This window comes from Podarcis muralis, chromosome 11 (assembly GCF_964188315.1).
Source record: "Podarcis muralis chromosome 11, rPodMur119.hap1.1, whole genome shotgun sequence".
Lineage (NCBI taxonomy): Eukaryota > Metazoa > Chordata > Lepidosauria > Squamata > Lacertidae > Podarcis > Podarcis muralis.
In genome coordinates, this window is record NC_135665.1 from 47,527,088 (window position 1) to 47,549,066 (window position 21,979).

At 46.0% G+C, this 21,979-nt stretch overlaps 1 protein-coding gene across 1 annotated transcript; it reads right to left on the reverse strand.

The window, feature by feature from the left end:
* Window positions 1-11,718: 11,718 nt before the first annotated feature.
* LOC114606640 (F-box only protein 4-like) lies at window positions 11,719-21,570 on the reverse strand. Its single transcript, XM_028749090.2, has 7 exons — window positions 21,050-21,570; window positions 18,685-18,920; window positions 17,685-17,905; window positions 15,828-15,900; window positions 15,178-15,347; window positions 13,240-13,418; window positions 11,719-11,873 (listed from the first exon to the last, which is right to left on the reverse strand). The coding sequence occupies exons 1-7, from the start codon at window positions 21,218-21,220 to the stop codon at window positions 11,784-11,786; spliced, it is 1,140 nt and encodes a 379-aa protein (XP_028604923.2). The 5' UTR covers window positions 21,221-21,570; the 3' UTR covers window positions 11,719-11,783.
* Between the last annotated feature and the right edge of the window lie 409 nt (window positions 21,571-21,979).

The following is a 21,979-nucleotide window of genomic DNA, read 5'->3' on the forward strand; positions in this document are numbered from 1 at the left end:
CCGCAAAGTTGATGGGCATTGCCATTCAAATGTTGTGCGTGCAGTGCATCATGTGATTGATTATGCGGGGCGGGACTTACCTAGGCCCTCCCCAACAATTTAAGTTGGCACCCCGCTCTGCTTGCAAGGCAGATGCTCTACTGCCGAGCTATGTCCCTGCCAGCCGTTTTATGTAGGTCTCTCTGTGCTGACGAAATACTTTGCCTGCCGAATTTGTGCTGTTGAAGGCACAGGAGCTGTGCCAAAGAAAAATCTCAAGCCGCTGCTTACCTTCCCCTCAATTTAAGAAACAGGTGGCAGATGGTGTGTGTGGCCACTTAAGACTGGGGACAAAATAGACCCTGAATCTCCATGTTTTCAGAAGCTCCGAAAAGAGGCTAACTACAAGTTATGTTAATGACAAGATTAGCAACCGCATGAGTCCTAAAAAACAAAATACCAGGTGTGCGGGGGGCGAGGGGGCACTGCAGCATAGAGAGATGGTTTTAGTCTTCTCTCAGCAGCCACAATCTTGGTAAGAAACAAAAACACACACACACCCCCAACATTAGGGAAACAAACTCCCATTGTCGCTAAAGGGAGGGTTTTTACTTGATGGTAATTGCCACGCTGGGGTGGTGATGGCAGGGACGTATGAAGGGGGCCGGAGGGGGCGGGTTGCTCCGTGTACCACTCGGGAGGGGTGACAAGATGGCTCGCTGCCTCCCCCCAGCTGTAGAGTGGCTGAGGGTGCGCATGCAGTCAGTATAGGTGCAGCTCGCATGGTGTCCATGCAAGCTGTCACACATGCGCAGTAGGGCCATTAGCCCCGCCCCGGGTGCCAGAGAGGGTTCCTGCGCCACTGGGTGGTGGTAGTTACCACATTTGCAGTTGGGAAAGGGAGGTTTAAACCAGTATGCTTGCCTTGCGGTTATTGGTTAGGGTGATGGCTCTGTTGCCCTTCCCTCCAGCCAGGGGGCTATCAATCAGCCCAGGAATATGGGGAAGAAGCAGAGGAAAGAAGCATATGTTCTATTATTGGGGAGGCTTATGGTCTGTGGCCATCCAGGTGTTGTTGAGCTCCAACTATCATCATCTCAAGCCAGCATGGCTAATGGTTGGGGATGTCCAAGCACATTTGGAGAGCCCGCCTATATGCTGATCACACTTGCAGGTTAAACAGTATAGCACAGGAATAGGCAAACTCGGCCCTCCAGATGTTTTGGGACTACAACTCCCATCATCCCTAGCTAACAGGACCAGTGGTCATGGATGATGGGAGTTGTAGTCCCAAAACATCTGGAAGGCCGAGTTTGCCTAGGCCTGGTATAGCAGATCCCTCCATGGAAGCCACGATGGGTGGCTCACAAATGCAAAGATCTGAAGGGATTACTGGTCCTGCAATTTCATTTTCAATTTCCGCTGTTGATGAAGCATGCCAAGGACTATGGGTATGAAATCTGAGACAATGGCTAGACAATGCCTTCCTGGTTTCTAGCTTTTGTTGTGCAGAGAAGGTTTTTATACGGACAAATTTTCAGCAGCGGGAGACCCTTGACTGCTGTCTGAAGAGAAACTGCTAAGGCACTTCAGGAACAAAGAAGTACTGGGGGGGGGGATCCAAACGCTTCTGGTTGCCTGAGAATTGTACCCTGAGCTTATTCATTTAGACAAGGCTGTGGCTTAGATTTAATTTTGTATGAGAGGTTCAAGAACACTGTTTGTTGGTTACAGAGAAACTCCTCAAGGTCTTGACTATGTAATCAGTACAGTTAAAAGGTAAAGGTACCCCTGCCCGTACGGGCCAGTCTTGACAGACTCTAGGGTTGTGCGCCCATCTCACTCTATAGGCCGGGGGCCAGCGCTGTCCGCAGACACTTCCGGGTCACGTGGCCAGCGTGACATCGCTGCTCTGGCGAGCCAGAGCCGCACACAGAAATGCCGTTTACCTTCCCGCTAGTAAGCGGTCCCTATTTATCTACTTGCACCCGGGGGTGCTTTCGAACTGCTAGGTTGGCAGGCGCTGGGACCGAACGACGGGAGCGCACCCTGCTGCGGGGATTCGAACCGCCAACCTTTCGATCGGCAAGTTCTAGGCACTGAGGCTTTAACCCACAGCGCCACCCGCGTCCCTGAGTATTTAAGGGTAGGGGATTCCAAAGGGTAGGTGCCACAAGACTAAATATTCAGTTCCTATTTTGTGTGGAAAAGACCTCTTAGTAAGATGGTTTCTGCAGGAGGTCCTCACCTGCAGGACATAGGTAAGGTGATCTTTCAGGTATCCCGTTCCAAAGATGTATAGGGCTTTATACACTCAAACTAGCACCTGGTACCTAAATGGCAGTCAGTGTAGTTTTTTTTTCAACAGCTGGATATCATGTTGGTACTATCCTACCCCAATGTGCCACCACATTTTGCACAAGTTACAGCTTTCAGACCAATCTCTATGGCAAGACTGCATTGCAGCAAGCCAGCCTGGAAGTTACCAGCGCAGCAGCGATCAAGATATCCTGGTTCAGAAACAGCTGTAGCTGTTGAACCAGCTGATGCTGGCAGAAGGCACTCCACTCCTAGTTCCTGAGGTTGCCTAGGCATTTATCAACAAAGATGGATCCCAGATCACCCCCTGCAACTACAAACCTTTGGATGGGTGCAGACTTGGGAACCATCCACCCACAGTGCCCCATCTTGCCGGGACTGAGTTTGTTGACCCTCATCCAGCCCACCATGGAGTCCAGGCACTAGCCCAGGGCTTGCGCAACCTCTCCTGGTTCAGACATTACAGAGAAACAGAGCTGGATATCATCAGTGCACTGATGACACCTCACCACATCTCCTAATGACTGCTCCCAGAAACTTTAAGGTAAAGGTAAAGGTACCCCTGCCCGTACGGGCCAGTCTTGACAGACTCTAGGGTTGTGCGCCCAGTATTGGGGACAAGATGGAACCTTGAGGCACCTCATAGGTTAGCACAGCCGGAGGGCTGAAAGACAAGAGCCCAATGCTATTCTCTGAAACCAACCTTGGAGACAGGCTTAGAGGAACTGTAAAACAGTACCTCCAATACCCATCCCACTAACTTGTTTTTATATATATAATTACATTTTCTGTTTTACAGTTTACATCCTTAAGATATCAGTGACTTTCCTTCTTTCCATGGTTCATTTTACATATAATAAATCCCTGCATACTTTACAGAAACTATATCATTCAGTATTCCATTATTACATCCATCATAACTTGTTTACTCTGTTGAATTTATCTTAATGCTGCCAGCATTTTCAGCTGTACACAGTTATTTCCCTTACATTCAATAACCGTTTTCCAATCCACTCTAAACGTATGTTCTTCTTGTTCTCTTATTCTAAACCATCCCACTAATTTGGCTCAGAAGGATACCATGGTCATTAAGTGTCCACAGAGAGATCAAATAAGAATAACAGAATTGCACTTCTACTGACGAAAGCATTTATCATGAATGTACAACCCATTCAGAGGGACGTGTGTGTGTGTGTGTGTGTGTGTGTGTGTGTGTGTGTACACACACACACACATCTAAAAGATGTTGTCTCACAAAATAACAAAAGATGCTGTGTCTCACACACATTCTCTAACACTCCAGTATTCAAACACACACACACACACACACACACACACACACACACACACTCCACTCTCAGCTTCTCCCTTCCCTTCTCCCCAGTGACTCCATTTCCCTCCCCCAAGTCTCTGACATAACTCAAATTTTCCAGAGCTTTTGATTTTACTTCTGTGAAGCAGGAAGGAGCCATGCTGTAAGGGGACCCAGCAACACACAAGTAAAGTGCTAAAAGCCCCAACAGCTTGTGCATAGCTGTGACTATGAGCACCCACATACCTATAGCACTGTGTGTAAATCTGCTTATTTCCTGGTTCTCTGCAGACTTCGGAGAAATATCAGCTTGTTTACTTCATACTAGTCCCTGCTATATATTAGGTTTCTATATATGTCTGTGCACACACACGCACACATACGGTACATTCCCTGGAAATTATCACTTCCTGAAATGAGATGAGAGAATCACACAGATTTCATTCAGTGAAAGAGACAATGAGGGGAGGGGAGCCCACAGTTTGCTTGCTTAAGGTTTTTCTCTACATTTATGATATGGCAACACACCCACACCCACACACACCCGAATGCAAGTTTTATTTTAAAATATCTGCACAAGTGAGGATGGAAGAAATTGGAATATAATATGGAATTTAACAGAATTGGAACTTCGTGTTTGAGAGAAAGGAAATGAGAGGGAAGGGGGGAAGAAATGCTGTGCTTTTAAAATATAGAGCAAAATCCTCCCTAACCTCCATTATCCCCAAAGGAATGTGTTTGAGATAAGGATAAATGGCCATAAATCAGTGGCAGGGAGGAAAGGAGTCGACTAGCTGGGAGAATAGAAGTTTTTGGATTAACTATCTGCAGTCTGGATTCAGACCGTTCTTCCTAGGCTGGAAAAATTGTAAAGACGGCTTGTTTACTGGAAGCTGAATCATGGGACGAAGTGATGCTGTGACTTTTGGAAACTGTGAGATAACAGCTTCTCCTGAGACATGACAGGAACCATCAACAGTTGCAGGAATAAAGGATACACCATATATGGATGGGGAAACACCATGGGGAAAATTGCCACACACAGGAAAGAATAAGGATTATAGCTAAAGTTCCTCACTTGAAACTTTATAAATTACCTATTATGCCAACACAAATTGAAATCACAAGATTGTAGCTGTTATATAAGGGATCATTATATCTGAATAGAATGTAATGGAAATTATTAAAATTTTGGAACGCAGAAAAAATGTAGAATGAACTCATCAACTCTAGCATGCAAGGGGGCCAGTTTAATTAAACTGTATAATTTTGACATTTGAATAATTGGCATTAATAATTGTATTAATTGGCTAGAATTGGTATTGTTACAATGAGGCTGTTATTGGAATATTGAAAAATCAATTAAAAAAATACATATTTTTTAAAAAGTTAACTTACTAATGTGTTGGGCCTGAGGGATGCACAAAACCACTTTAAAAAATCTGAAAGCACCCTGAGGAGAGCCAGCAGATAGATGATAGATAGATAGATAGATAGATGATAGATATAGATTTCCTGTTTTACAGAAGTACGGTATGTGCAATGTCTCTTTTTTCGAGTTACATTTTCCACAGATCAGTTTCATTTGTTGAGACATTAGTGTTACATTAGGAAGAAAAGGGGGAAAGAGGTGGAGTGGGGTGGGGTCGGGTATTAATGCTTCTATTCTTCTTAGTGTATGTGTTGGGTTTTGTGTCAGCGTCGCTTGTGCGGGTTCTCTTTACTATTCGCTTGCATTCCTTTGGTGGTGAGAGAGGTTGGGGTTGGCCTAGGGCAGTGATGGCCAAACTTGGCCCTCTAGCTGTTTGGGGACTACAGTTCCCATCATCCCTGACCACTGGTCCTGTTAGCTAGGGATGATGGGAGTTGTAGTCCCAAAACAGCTGGAGGCCAAGTTTGACCATCACTGCCCTAAGGTGTGGTTGGTGGTCTTTGATTGGCTGTAGTGAAATTTGTTTTCATGTGTGAGTGGTGTGTGTGTGTTTGGATCAGGTTAGGCAGATTGATTCAAATGCTGTTGGTGGGTCTTTGTTGTCTTGTTGGGCTATGTATTGAATTGAACTACTTTATTGTCACTTGTACAACTTGTATACAATGAGATTACATGAGCACCCCCCACTCAGCTCTCTTAGTCTTAATTCCCCTCGTTTATTGACACACACACACCAAACCCGAAAGTCAGTTGCCCTGTTGTTATCTTTTCATTCAGCAGCCTAACAGCCCACGGATAGAAGCTGTTCTTTACCCTGTTGGTGTGACTAATCATGCTTCTATATCTTCTGCCCGAGGGCAGGAGATCAAGAAAGTGCCGGCCAGGGTGTGAATCATCCCTGAGAATTTTCCTCACTCTACTGAGGCAACGTTCTCCCGCGATGTCATCCAGCAGATTCACGGGACAGCCCATAATATCTTGTGCTGTATTCACCATCCTCTGTAGGCACTTCCTGTCAGTTGATGTCAAACCAGCGTACCACACCATGATGCAGTATGAAAGGACACTTTCTATTGTGGACCGGTAGAAGGAGATCATCAAATGTTGATTGACGTCGTTCTTTCGCAATACTCTGAGGAGATGGAGTGTCTGTTGGGCTTTCTTAACCACCTGGGTTGTATTGATTTTCCAAGTACGTATGTTATAAAGGGGAACCATACTGGGTGAAGGGCATCTTCTTCTATTTGCCCCCATGTCAGTTTCAGTTTGTTGGTTAGTTTTTCTAATAAGGCTGTTTCCCATACTATTTGATACAATTGGTCTATGCTTACTCCTGACAGGTCTCTCTAGTATCTGGCTATGATGCTTCTGGCTGCTGAGAGTACATATTCCAAACCCTTCCAGTCTGGATTCCCCCAGCCCAACTTCGCAAATGAGCCAGCAGACTTTTAAACAGGAACATCGCCAAGCTCCTATTCTCCCATGGCGAAATTAATCTTTGTGTTTGTTCCTTTAAACGGCTTCAATTTAGTTTGATGTTAGCATTTGTCAAGTAATACGCAAGCCCTACCTTCCACAGTTTCCAAAGCGAAAAGCACTTGTTTTGGTTCAGTTACCTCATATGCTAATTCAACTTTCAGCAAAAATGCCCACAGGAATAAACACTGGCAGTTTGATGCTGCTTCACAGACTTGCTAATGGCGCTTATTTAGAATATCGTTGTTACATTTGTTTGGTATGCCGATCCTTTGGGAGACTAAATCGCAAGCAGAGGGAATCATCTGCTAGCAAAACAGCACATTGGAACGTCTACTATTATTACAGCCTCTCTGGTAGGTTTGGTCTATGAGAGGGATAGTCATTCCCAGGGATGCCAAATCTGGAAATAAGAGATTCTGGTCCCTAGGCAGAGCCTTGGATGGGATGCCTATGGGTTATGCGGCAAAGTCTACCCTGAACAGATCTTGCAATGCTTTCAGAGAAGGATTTATTGTGGGGTGGGTGCTCAGACAAGCATTTCATCATTTTTGGGGGAGCATCCACACAGGTTAATGCAGTTTTATCCTTCTGGGGTAGGGTGGTGGTAGAAGGAATCCTGTAAGTTTTTCATGAAAAAGTAGACTGTTGCCAATCCCCCATTTTGAGATCTGAATGACACCTTACAATATGAAGCTCCCTTAGACAGGAGGCAGAGTCAAGACCTGACATTTTTTGGTCGGTCCAGAGGATGAGTCTATTATACAGAAAGTCAGTCAAAAGGGATCTAAAATCAGACTTTTGGTTTTTACGAAGCAAGCCTGCTCAGCTTTCTCTACTCTGCCCCTATTCCGAGTGCACTTTCTGATTTTCCTTGGTTGCCGTTTCCTCAATCTCCTTTGTAGGGAACTCCATGTTACATTCAGTGAGGGAACAATCTGTGTATCTGTGTACACAGCTGAGCAGTACAGTCGTACCTTGGTTTTCGAACAGCTGAGTTCTCAAACGTTTTGGCTATTCTGGTTTGCGAACTATTTTTGGAAGCCGAATGTCCAGCGGGGCTTCCACTTCCTGCAACCAACCAGAAGCCGCACTTCGGTTTCCAAATGTTTTGGAAGTCAAACTCATAGTTATGCACAAGGTCAATGAGTCTATAGTATCCCCCATATGCACACACACAACAGCTACACTAGGGCTGCCAAATGTCCTGGGTGTATACAGGATTCGGCCCTCGAATTCTCAGCAATTGGCAAAACATCTGGGAAAACCTGGACGAACAGCAACTCATTCCGAAATTGTTGTTTTTGCAGAAAAAGTGCTTTAAAACTTCAGAAGTCCCCCCCCCCAAAAGCTCAACAACTCTTTCACACATTCACACCTGAATGCAAAATGCAGATAAGATAAAAAGGAGCTAGATTTATTTTTTTCTAAATTCTGTTCTTCACTCCTGTGTAACATAGGTGACACCTGGTGGCTGGGAAGGAGGTGCAATAGTTTGAAGACTTGCTTGCAGGTAAAGCCTGAACTGCATAGTAAACATACTTCTGAGTAAACATAGGTTACTCTGTTGTGCAGGGGAGTTTCTTTTGGGAGCCCTTAAAATATCAGGAGCCAACTCCGCAGCAACTTAGGAGCAGGGCTGTTCCGGGGGGCAGCATCCCTGCTGAGACACAGTAGGTGCCCCCAGCTTGTACTTTTGAGACACAACTGAAGACTTATTTGTTTCAACAGGTTTTTCCAGCTGGCCCAAAAGGTGTTCATTTTGTATAGTTTAAAAACCTAGCTTTATTCATCTTTTTGGTACATTGCTTTTTTACATAAGTCACCTTAGCTTTGAGGGGAAGGCGATTCATACATTTTAATTAATTTATTTATTTATTTAACAAAACACAATAATATAATTTGACTGTAGCGAAACCTTCAGGCAGTTTAAAAGAAATATTAGAATAATCAATTTAAAATCATTTAAAGACAATTAGCAGTAAATTAAAACACGTCTGTATCTACAACTGTTACAACTCCCCCCCCCCTCCAGTGTGCTGCTTTGTCTATTGCCCTCCACTAGTGAAGTCTACATTAATTTTTTTTACATTTATACCCCATCTTTCCGCTAAGATGCTCAAGGTGGTGTCCATGCCTCCGCCAATCTCACTACAGTCTTGCACAGTAGGTTAAGGCGAGAGACAGCCACTGGTCCAAGTGAGCCTCAGGATTCGAACTCTCATCTCCCAGGTCCTAGCCCACCAACCACTATTCCACACTGGCTCCAACTTCTGCAGGAAGACTTCCTACTTCAGGGGAATGGGCATAGCAATGCAAGGCGGTGGCAGAGCTTAGCGCTCTCTCTCTCTCTCTCTCTCTATGTATTTATATATGTATTAGGCTATAGATTATGCTGTAGGCACGTACTCAAAAGAAAGTGGCTTGTGAATTTGGGACCTTTTAGTTAATAGGAGAGACACGGGTGGTGCTGTGGGTTAAACCACAGAGCCTAGGACTTGCTGATCAGAAGGTCGGCGGTTCAAATCCCCGTGACAGGGTGAGTTTCCGTTGCTCGGTCCCTGCTCCTGCCAACCTAGCAGTTCGAAAGCACGTCAAAATGCAAGCAGATAAATAGGTACTGCTCCGGCGGGAAGGTAAACGGCGTTTCCGTGCGCTGCTCTGGTTCGCCAGAAGCGGCTTAGTCATGCTGGCCACATGACCCGGAAGCTGTACGCCGGCTCCCTTGCCCAATAAAGCGAGATGAGCGCTGCAACCCCAGAGTTGGCCACGACTGGGCCTAATGGTCAGGGGTCCCTTTACCTTCAGTTCATAGGAAAAGCAAGTAAGAGTGGGCACACACGGCGTGGAGGAAGAAAATGGATGGAGAAAGGTTGTTCTTCCTGTTTCACAATACCAAAACTTGGGGATGCCAAATACACAATACCAAAACATGGCCAGCATCTTTTAAAAAAGGTTAAGACCAAGGTTTCCCAAACTTGAGTCTCCTGCTGTTTTGGGACTACAATTCCCATCATCCCCAACCACTGCTCCTGCTGGGTAGGGATGATGGGAGTTGTAATCTAAAAAAGACAGCTGGAGACCTAAGTTTGGGAAACCCTGGTTTAGACAAATTCATGGAGGATAAGGTTATTGATCACTGATAGCCACGATGGCGATGCTCTCCTGCCACTGCTGCAGGCAGAATTATTAACTACAGCTAACTTTTGGAGGTCCATTTTGAGTTTTTCTCCTTTGTTTTCTTGTATCCGGTGCCACGCCTCCCTTGTTCTGGTTTTTAACAACTGGCAACTTATCACAATAAACACACATCACTGTGAGAAACAGTAGGCACACATGAAGAACTTTATCCACCTAAAGATATGGTGAAAATCTCCTTGCCCCAAGTGGGCATGCAGTAATGTGAATGCGATTGAATGTGTTTGTAAAAAGAAAATATTTTCTACAGTCGGCCAAACTCAATGACCTTCAAAATACCCCCTCTGTATAAGCGAACATTTAGTAGGGCATTCAACCTCATAGCTTCATATGGCCAAGGAGAAAACTTCCATAATATTTTTTTCTTCCTGCAATGTTCCAACAAAAAGAGTAAATAGAAAGTGCTGTGATATCGTTTTATTTGTTCTCTTTCACCAATCCCCACCCCCTTTTTCCTCCTGAGAAAGCAATATTTGTAGTTTCCAGAAGAACTGGGTTCAGAAAGACATTGCATTGTATTTCAAGTTATTGTGTTTGGTTTATACCAGCAACGGTTTTCTGTTTTGCAGGTGTGAGTTAGAGAACAAGAGGTAAGGTTTGATTGATTGTTCCCAATGAATTTGACCAGAGCAAGTTTCGTTGTTAAGATGTTTTAAGTGGTTTTCTGAGACATACGGTAAGAGCGAGAGAGTGAGAGAAAGAAAGAAAGAAAGAAAGAAAGAAAGAAAGAAAGAAAGAAAGAAAGAAAGAAAGAAAGTTTTTGTATGGGTTTTAGATTGACCCCTGAAGAAGGAAAATCATTTTCGGAAACATGTTGGGCATTAACAACAAACTTGGGTGGGGGCACACGGCGAACTTTTCTCTTATGTGCACTTGATAAAATGGTTGTTCATATTCTCCACTCCAAGAAATGTCCATCAGTTACCCGTCTATTGCACTGTTGCAGAGATTCCACTAAACGTGTGCATTATGGTCCAGAATTACCTGATTAAAAGCCTGACATTCCAACCTGCACTGGATACTGTCATCACCATAAACAGCCTAACACAACTAGAATCCAGCAAGCCTGGCATCACCACATGGCATCTTTGGGCAGCTGCCAGTCCCCGTCCCCCCCCCCCACTTTACTTTAAAAATAAATAAATCTGGTGCTCAGGATTGAGTGCCTACCATCGTAATTCTCTGATGCTGCCCCAAAGCAATGTTACATTGAAGTCATTGTGGGAAATTTAAATGGCAGCAGCCTGGCACCTCTCAGAGGAGATTTACTACTGGATAAACTTGCCAAGACCTAGACAGCATCTTAAAAAGTAGAGACATCACCTTGCCAACAAAGGTCCGTATAGTAAAAGCTATGGTTTTGCCAGTAGTGATGTATGGAAGTGAGAGCTGGACCATAAAGAGAGCTGATCGCCGAAGAATTGATGCTTTTGAATTATGGTGCTGGAGGAGACTCTTGAGAGTCCCATGGACTGCAAGAAGATCAAACCTCTCCATTCTTAAGGAAATCAACCCTGAGTGCTCACTGGAAGGACAGATCCTGAAGCTGAGGCTCCAATACTTTGGCCACCTCATGAGAAGAGAAGACTCCCTGGGAAAGACCCTGATGTTGGGAAAGATGGAGGGCATGAGGAGAAGGGGACGACAGAGGACGAGATGGTTGGACAGTGTTCTCGAAGCTACCAGCATGAGTTTGACCAAACTGCGGGAGGCAGTGGAAGACAGGAGTGCCTGGCGTGCTCTGGTTCATGGGGTCACGAAGAGTCGGACACGACTAAACAACAACAACAAACTTGCCAATGGGAAGGGGAACTAGAATAAGAGGAGCGCCACCACTATGCCAATGCCCCCCCCTAAGGTATAATCCCTCCCTTTTCTGTATTATCCAGTCTGCATTTCAAATAGAAACAGGTTTAGGGCAATGTTGGTCCGTGTTATGCACAAAAACCTCTTCTCAGCTCGTGTCAAATTAGGGAGAAAATGTGCCTGCTTCAAGTCTTGCTTGTAAATAAGACATTTGTTTTCTTTTTCTTTTAAATCACACTGGCATTTGTAAGCATGCCTGATTTACTGGGCATTTTTACATTCGGTTTGTTCCAGTAGCCACTGAATTCCATCTACCAGTCCACCCAACGTGGAAACTTCAGTATCCTGAACCTGTAAAAGCCAAGAAAGAAGCAAATGTCAGTATCTTACACAAAGCTAAGGTGCTTGAGGTTTCAGCTTGATCGGCATGTTGCTGAAAGAAGAATTTGGATTTGATATCCCTCTTTATCACTACCCAAAGGAGTCTCAAAGCAACTAACATTCTCCTTTCCCTTCCTCCCCCACAACAAACACTCTGTAAGGTGAGTGGGGCTGAGAGACTTCAAAGAAGTGTGACTTGCCCAAAGTCACCCAGCAGCTGCATGTGGAGGAGCGGGGAAGCGAACCCGGTTCACCAGATTACGAGTCCACCGCTCTTAACCACTACACCACACTGGCCTGCTTTCTGCAGGCATTGCCTCTGTGAGCGAACTTCCTGTGGAGTGAACTGTTTTACAGCATTTATCTGGCAGGCATTGGCTCCACCAGTCTCCAGCTGAAGCCTGCTTTCTCTTGGCAATGCACAACTCACAATGCACCTTAAGACTGCCAATTGGCAGCTGCATCTCTGCCTGTCCCACACCTGGTATCACATATGACATCAGGTGTGGGCAGGTGAGCACAGTGCAGGGAAAATGCCCTTGTGGGCTAAGTCTGGCCTGCAGGCTGCTATAGACATACAGTCGTACCTTGGAAGTCGAATGGAATCTGTTCCGGAAGTCCGTTCGACTTCCAACATATTCGGAAAACAAAGCGTGGCTTCTAATAGGCTGCAGGAAGCTCTAGCAGCCAAGCAGAAGCTGCGGAAGCCATGTTGGACGTTCGGGTTCCAAAAGACCATTTGCAAACCAGAACACTCACTTGCGTGTTTGTGGCGTTCAGGAGCCAAAACGTCCGAGTTCCAGGGTGTTCAGAATCCAAGATACGACTGTACAGTGGTACCTCGGGTTAATTCGTTCTGGACGTCCATTCTTAACCTGAGGTACCACTTTAGCTAATGGAGCCTCCTGCTGCCGCTGCGCCACCACTGCACAATTTCTGTTCTCACCCTGAAGCAAAATTCTTAACCCGGGCTACTATTTCTTGGTTAGCGGAGACTGTAACCTGAAGCGTATGTAACCTGAAGCGTCTGTAACCCAAGATACAACTGTAATCCTTTGGTTTTTTAAAAAAAAAAAGCCATCCTAGGGACAGGCCAGTTCTGTAACCTACAGTTAAATTCTATACAGATCTACTCAGAAGTCAGTCACATTGGGTTTAACAGGGATTACTCCCATATAACTGAGAATAGATTGGCAGCCTCAATTTACACCAAGTGGAGTAATAGTGCTTCCAGAACCTATTGTCAATCTGTTTCATAATTCCAAAAGTGGAATGCAGGCTGGGGCAGACACTTAAACAAAACGAACAAGAGCAAAATAATAATAATAAATGCTACCATCCATGGCCGCGTGCCAAGCAGGTTCAGCTGCAGCTGATGTGCCATGTAAACACAAGGAATCCTTTCGATCTCAGCACAGGAAACGCAGGACAGGACAAGCAGAGGCCTATCTGTAGGGCCAAGGTCTGGGTCAAGCATTGCTGCCAGCCAGTCAAATTCAAGTTGACGGTTGTTTCCTGCAAAAAGAGAATGAGGAAGATAAAGGCTTTGCCACCCTCTGCCAGCTGTACCCTAAAAGCTATGTTGACATCATTCAGAAGCCCTTACGTTTATTTAGTTTGTAAAGGTTTTCATTGGTATAAAGCATATATACACAACTAACTATACAGGATACAACAGATCCCCCAACAGATTGGGTGGTATAACATAACACTGGTCAACAACAAATTTGTTGTCTGCGTTTTTTTCAGTTGATTTAGGACAAATCTGATGCGCTGAATCCAAAAATCACATTGGTTTTGCTCAATCAGGTCAAGTTTTTGAGCTATGGCCACATGTCATTTTTTTACGTTTTTGTTCACATGTACACTTGTGTGGAGCATTTTAGAAGAAGTTGGTGGGGGTAAAATGCCATGTCGAATAATTGTTTTGATTGGAAATGATTATTTTAATGACAAGAACTATTCAGGTCCGATAGTTCTGGGTGATTATGTCGAAAAGGGATCAGTTTGAAGTCATAAAACCTCGAAATCTTCCATAAATTGGTGCGGCAAAGCATAAAGTTGGGGGATCAAAACTAAGTTAATGGGGCTTGGAGTGCCACAGTACGAACCCAAAGATTGGAGACTGTTCATTGACAGCAGCAAGCGATCACTGAAATGTCTTCTGCTACACAATGGCAACCAGTTTGCCTCTATACCCCTGACTCACTCGAATACACTGAAGGAGAACTATGAAGTGGTGAAGTATGTGCTGGAGAAAATTGGTTATGATCAGCATAAGTGGTTTCTTTGTGTTGACCTGAAGATGGTGAACTTTTTGTTGGGACAACAGTCTGGCTTCACCAAGTACCCATGTTTTCTGTGCATGTGGGATAGTAGGGACCGTGCTCAGCATTACACGAAGAAGGACTGGCCTGTGTGGGAGGAATTGGTGCCTTGCAAAGAAAGGAACATCATCAACGACCCTCTGGTGGACAGAGACAGAATACTATTCCCACTGCTGCACATCAAGCTCGGCTTCATCAAGCAGTTCACCAAGGCTCTGGACAAGGATGGTGACTGCTTCACTTACTTGTGCCAGGCTTTTCCAGGATTGACCATGGAGAAGCTAGCATCTTTGATGGTCCTCAGATCCGTCAGCTCATCAGAGATCCAGAGTTTGGAAAGTCAATGAACGAAGTGGAACTGGAAGCGTGGAAGGCATTTGTTCTGGTAGTGAAGAACTTTCTTGGCAACAATAAGGCCAGAAACTATGCAGAACTTGTCAACAACATGCTGACTGCTTTCAGAAACCTGGGCTGCAACATGAGCGTCAAGATGCACTACCTATTTTCACATATGGACCGGTTTCCTGAGAACCTGGGTTCAGTGAGTGACGAGCAGGGGGAGAGATTCCATCAGGACATGAAAGAGATGGAGACCAGGTATCAGGGTCGCTGGGACGCAGTCATGATGGCTGACTACTGTTGGACTCTGAAGAGAGACCTCCCTGCCGCTGAGCATTCCAGGAGTTCCAAGAAACGGAAGTTCAAGCCTTGAAGTTTGAAAAATGGTGAAGCAACATGCAATTTACATGTACTTACCTTTATCAATGCCCACCATTCAGTTTACAGTAAACCTGACCTGATGGAGAGAAACGGATGCCATTTCCTGATTCAGCAGTGCAAAAATATCCTAAATCAGTTGTAGAAATCTAGACAACGTTCAAAAAGTAAAAAAACTGTTGCCCAGTGTAATTATTCCTTTTTGACCCACACAGAGCAAAGCTCCTTACTTTTATCAACCTCGGCATCTGCAGCATAGATGAACCCATCGATTTGTCTGCACATGTTTTTAACGGGCTCGATCAGATTGTAATACGTTTTCCCATCAACACTGGACTCCGTAGAGAACATATTGTTGACAGGATCAGTGTCCTCTTCCTTCGCTCTGAGTCTTTCCTTGCTGGAAAGAGAGGAGAGAAACCAGTTTCTTCAGATACTATGCATGAAGGAAGGAAGGAAGGGAGAAACTACGCAGAACTGAAGTCGCTAAGGACTAGTGCCTTAAGAAAGAACAGTGTAGTCTTTTGTACACATCTAGGCCAGGCAGTTCAAGCAGACGAACAATTCACAGGTCTACTCTGGCTCTTGGGGATCCAAGTTTCCACATTCCTGCTGAGTGAACAGAGCAAATGAGGCCATGTCCCAGATTGTGGCCAAAGGTTTCCTTGGAATAAACTTGCACAGAATAAGCACTTCTTGAAATGGGCTTGCTCTCCTCTTGAGACAATCCAATTAGTGTTTGAAAATTCCTGTGTGAATCTACACGATGATAGAATCTAGAATTTTCTTCTTTTGGGACAATCCTATCCCTGTTGGAATACCGTTACTCGAGAAGAAAAAAGCAGGCAAGCGAAAAACAGCACCTTGGATAACAACTTACCTAGTTTTTGTATACAATGTCAGAATGGTGAATTTCTGGCCATTCAAACGAAATGTGACCCCTGATCCTATCCCTGTTTGAAACAAAGGAAGAAGAAATGAAAGGCAAAGAATTTGAGAGCTGGTAGGTTTTCAGAAGATCATATCATAATAATAATAATAATAATAATAATAATAATAATAATAATAATAATAATAATTTTATTATTTGAATCCTGTCCATCTGACTGGGTTGCACTCTGGTCAGGCAGCTTCCAATAAGTATAAAAGCATAATAAAACATCAAACATTAAAAATGGCCCCATATAGGGCTGCCTTCAGATGTATTCTAAAAGTTGTATGGTTATTTCCTTGACATCTGAAGGGAGGGCATTCCACTACCAAGAAGGCCCTCTGCCCGGTTCCCTCAGAGACAGCCTAGTGTGTCATTTGAAAGCATGAGCTTTAAATTCCCCAGATATAATAGATTGGCACTGATATTAGGCAAACTGAAGCAGCTGCTGTTTTAAGTGTCATGGACAACAGTGTGGCTTTTTTTGTTTTGTTTTTAAATTGTGCAATAAATTATTTAGGCTCTGCTTCAGAGAGGGACAGAAGGGCTTATGTGAATTTTCTAATTCAGGTGCCGAAATAACTTGACCAACCTTGGCTTTGGGCATGTGGACAAATAGGCCAACTTGATCCTCTACTGCTTGGTCCTGTCAAATCCAGTTAAGTCCAGTCGTGGCCGACTCTGGGGTTGCGGTGCTCATCTTGCTTTAATGGCCGAGGGAGCTGGCGTACAGCTTCTGGGTCATGTGGCCAGCATGACTAAGCCGCTTCTGGCGAACCAGAGCAGTGCATGGAAACACTGTTTACCTTCCCGCCGGAGCAGTACCTATTTACTTGCACTTTGACGTGCTTTCGAACTGCTAGGTTGGCAGGAGCAGGGACCGAGCAACAGGAGCTCATCCCGTTGCGGGGATTCGAACTGCCAACTTTCTGATCGGCAAGTCCTAGACTCTGTGGTTTAACCCACAGCGCCACCCGCATCCCCTTGTCAAATCTTAAAAAGGTAAAGGTACCCCTGCCCTTACGGGCCAGTCTTGACAGACTCTAGGGTTGTGCGCCCATCTCACTCAAGAGGCCGGGGGCCAGCGCTGTCCGGAGACACTTCCGGGTCACGTGGCCAGTGTGACACCGCTGCTCTGGCGAGCCAGAGCCGCACACGGAAACGCCGTTTACCTTCTTGCTAGTAAGCGGTCCCTATTTATCTACTTGCACCCGGGGGTGCTTTCGAACTGCTAGGTTGGCAGGCGCTGGGACCGAGCAACGGGAGCGCACCCTGCCGCGGGGATTCGAACCACCGACCTTTCGATCGGCAAGTCCTAGGCACTGAGGCTTTTACCCACAGCGCCACCCGCGTCCCTTTAAATCTTAGTCAAATCTTAGTCCTCCATTAATTCACAGAACCACCAACCTGGCCAGCATGTTTTAGGAGAGACAATGGGTCAGTGGCAAGGCACAATACTTGGCACCTTCTGTCAGACCCGCCCAAGACATGACTCTCCCTGAGACAGCAAGACAACCCACTGGGCCATCAGCTGAATCTTACTTCTTCAAAGGGTAGCTTGGGGCCTACAGGGGGCAGGCTGCATAACACACACACAAACATCCAATCACTGCCTCCCCACCAGCATTTGCCACCTGAAGCCTCTGCCTCTCTCTGCCTAACGGGTAGGGCTGGTCCCACTCTGCCTCCAGCTGAACCACGTTCTGTAGCAGGGTCAGAAAACATCGCACACAGTATAAGAAGGCTTCAAATGTTCACCATGGCCATTTTCGTTTGCTTGTTTAAAAGAAAAGAAAACGACGTTACCGTGCATTTGTCTAGAAGGTCTACCGGCCAGCGGCAAAATATGTGGGCTCGCCATCATTCTGTGCACCAAGGAGTCGTCCAGGTTTTCCAAGCCCGGCCCAAACATTGCAAAGCGAGGCTCTGCCTGCGTGATCAGCGACTGCAGAAAGGAAGTGACGGATCCGTAATAGGGCCGGCCGGCTTTCGGACATCTTTTACGCCTGGAGTAACACTTCTTGTACCTGTGTAAAAATTAAAAAGCAACAACCCACCCCATAATAATGAAAACTGATTGCCACATCTTAGGAGGAGTAAGGCAAGACTCAGTATGAGTTGAAGGGCCCCACACAAGAAAATGCTCAGTGCTGAGAACTCAGAGAGCCCAACAGATTTTAATGATATACGAATGGGCAAGTATATAATTGATGCCAAGAGTTAAAGAATGTTTACAATAAGAGGAGTAATTTTAGAATCAGTCTTTAGCATGAAATTGTACCTTTAAATTACTTATTACTGAAGAGTAGTCCATTAATTTATGCTATCATAAATCCTTTTCCTTTTTTTTAAAATATATATATAAGGTAAAGGTAAAGGTACCCCTGCCCATACGGGCCAGTCTTGACAGACTCTAGGGTTGTGCGCCCATCTCACTTTATAGGCCGGGGGCCAGCGCTGTCCGCAGACACTTCCGGGTCACGTGGCCAGCGTGACAAGCTGCATCTGGCGAGCCAGCGCAGCACACGGAACGCTGTTTGCCTTCCCGCTAGTAAGCGGTCCCTATTTATCTACTTGCACCCGGGGGTGCTTTCGAACTGTTAGGTTGGCAGGCGCTGGGACCGAGCGACAGGAGCGCACCCCGCCACGGGGATTCGAACTGCCGACCTTTTGATCGGCAAGCCCTAGGCACTGAGGCTTTAACCCACAGCGCCACCCGCGTCCCTGATATATATATATATATAAAATATGGAGGCATTCAGCACAATCCTTCATATGCCTATATGGAATTTTAGAGGATACTTACGCAGCCATGTAGTCACATGAGGCACTATTATGAAGTTCAAAAATGGATTTATTAAATATGTTTGCATCAGGGACTGACTCCCAATCAATAGAATGACAGGAAGGAAGATCGCGGATGAGAAAATAACGCCATAGCAAGGGATCCTGGATTATTAGCTTCCAGTAGTGGTTGGTGCTTCCCAAATTACTCAGGTCTTTGGGTGTGAGGAAGGACATAATGTATAACTTCACATCTATCTGGAAAATAAAATTTAAATATTTATTCATAAATCATTTAGGAAACATAAAAACTTAACAGTAGTCCCTGACAAAATTTCCTCTTCACGTATATAAGAATGCATATTTTAAAAACAAGGTTTACTGCAAAATATATGCTAACGGTACCAGAAGCAGGCAGATCTACACTATGCATATAGAACCCATGAATTCCCTGAAAGAATCTTGGGAATGGTAGTTTTCCCCTTACAAAGCTATAACTCCCAGCACCCTGAACAAACCAGAGTTCCCAGGATTCTTTGGGGGAAGTCATATGATTTCAATGTGAATCTGGCCAGCAATGGACCTCCAAATAAAAATAACAATGACATAATAATATATACAAATAAGCTCCTGATCTACCTAATAATGTCTCATAACAGCCAGACATCTTTAATCACTGGATCCAGCAAGTATTAGAATTTAATCAAGGCTAGGGGTGCTAAACAGGGTGCCAGACATTTAATCATTGGGTCCAGCAAGTGTGAAAAGCACATCAAGCCAAGTAATCGCCTGGGTGATGGACCATTAAGAGAGCAAAGGAAAGGGGTCTCTATGCAAGATCCCAAATGGGTGGGGCCCCTCCTCCAGCTCTCAGATAAGAACAAAATCCTGAGTTTGAGAGCACCTTTCGCTGTGATTCGACCTAGAGGAAAAAGTTGCAGTCTGGAAAGGCAGAAGAAAACCCACGGAAGATTTTTGCTGCAATCCAAGGCTGTGGTTATGGGGAAAACGAGACCCTTTTGTTCTGCGAACCCCTCCATCGTAGGCTCAGGTTGTATATATGTGTAAATAAACCAGATATCATAAGGACACTGCAATCTCAGCTGTGCCTCATTCCCAAAAGGAAACACAGACCCTGGGTGAATAGGCACTGGGACCCCCAGAGTGGAATGGAACGCAGCAAAATATTGTTACAAAAGTTGGGTGCCACTCCCACTCTCTGTGTGATTCCGGGGGGTTCCAGGCACTCACCCAGGGTCTGCATTCCCTTGGAGAATTGAAGTCATAACCGAGACTGTCGTAGCTTTGAGAAATATGCTTTATTCACCTGTTTACACCTGCAAGTGCGCATGGAAGGAGTCCAGATCTTACAGCATGGTCATTTCAAGAGGGGATTGTTCCCCGAGCCATGGAGTCCAAGGCATTTATCCTAATTCTGCTGTTCCCAACAACTAAGCCTCCTTTATTCAGTTGCATTCTAACGGCCAGCTCTTTTGGTGCTTTGAAGTACTAATGGTGAATCTCCCCCCCCCCCCCGCCAGGTGTCACCTAACAAAGGGGTTCCCCTTAATTCATCAGCACCTGTAGATTGGCTGGGATTAAAGACTGGGACACACTTAGGACATTTACCCAGGTTTACTCTGGGTACGCGGGTGGCACTGCGGGTTAAACCACAGAGCCTAAGACTTGCCGATCAGAAGGTTGGCGGTTCGAATCCCCGCGATGGGGTGAGCTCCCGTTGCTCGGTCCCTGCTCCTGCCAACCTAGCAGTTCGAAAGCACGTCAAAGTTCAAGTAGATAAATAGGTACCACTCCGGTGGGAAGGTAAATGGCGTTTCCGTGTGTTGCTCTGGCCACATGACCCAGAAGCTGTACGCCGGCTCCCTCGGCCAATAAAGCGAGATGAGGGTCGCAACCCCAGAGTCGGTCACGACTGGACCTAATGGTCAGGGGGCCCTTTACCTTTACCTCTTCACATGCTAATTGCTGATGCTCTTAAGTCCACAGATTCCAATACCCTTGGATCCTGATGACATTCTCAAGATCCAGTCATTACGCATAAACACCTCAACCTCCTTGCATAACTCCCTTTCTAATACATAGAGATTGTCATATAACATATCCCAGTTATAACACAGAAATTTTACTTAAAAACTAATATTCACTAAACCTAAACATTGAGCACCACAGATCTTTATAATATTAAAATAAAATAAAAAATGGAAAGTGCAAGTGCCTGGCGTCAAAGGGGCGGGGCCGTGAAGGGACCAATGGGAAGCCGAGTGAACAGGAAGTTCCAACCGGGAACTTTCGGCAACACTGCTGGAAACGGCGGCCGTTCGCCTCGCTGGGATGCGCTAGGCGGGTCGGAGCGGCGTTGCGCTTACCGGCAGGGCCTCCAAGGCGTTGGGCGTCGTCTGCTTCTCCTCTTCCCCAGCGCGATCGTCGCTCTTCGGGAGCCTCTCTGGCTGCTGCTGTCCCCACTTGCCGCGCAGGACGCGCAGGCTGCTTCGCAGGAGCGTCTCCAAGCTCTGCCACTCCCCGCCGCCCTGCGCCATCGCTCCGGGGCGCACCGGCAACCCTCCCCGTCTCTTACTTAGCTACGATTCAGTACCCCTGGCACTGCAGCAGCTGGGATCCTGCGCCCCTTGGCGTCGGAGCCCGGATCCCACCAGGAGGTGGGTCTCAGGAGGAGGAAAGCGGCGTCCGCGCAAAGGCCAAGCGCGCAGTGGCTTCCTGCGGCCGCTGCTTGCGCGCAAGTAAAGTCTGGCGAAGAAGCCGCGCCCCACCGGGATTCCGCCTCCGATTTGTTCCGGAGGCGTGGGAGGCACTCGGGCCACCTCCCCTCCAGTCCTGCTGGCAACTGCGCGCTGCTGCTCCGGATTCGTAGCCAGCGCCACATAGTCCTGGGTTAGCGCGCATCGCAAAAGCCAAACCCCCGCGATTAAGCATTCGCAGCCGCGTGGAAGTTCCAGAAGTCGTGGTGCAATAAAAATACGCTCCAAAGTACGCATGAATAGTGGTCAGGGGTGATGGGAGTTGTAGTCAGTAACATCCGCTGGTTGGCTACAGTGGGCATGGAGCAAGCTTGTTTTCTGCTGCTCTAAAGGGTAGGGCACGAACCAGTGGCTTAAAGTTGCAAGAAAGGAGTTCGCTCAATCGGCAGAGCATGAGACTCAAGTCTCAGGAATGTGGTTTCCAGCTCCACGTTGGGCAGAAAATTCATTGCGGGGGGGGGGGGGGATTGGACGGGTTCATCCTTGTCCTCCCTTCAAACTCCACAGTATTCTATGACATGGCAGGAGTCACCAACACTT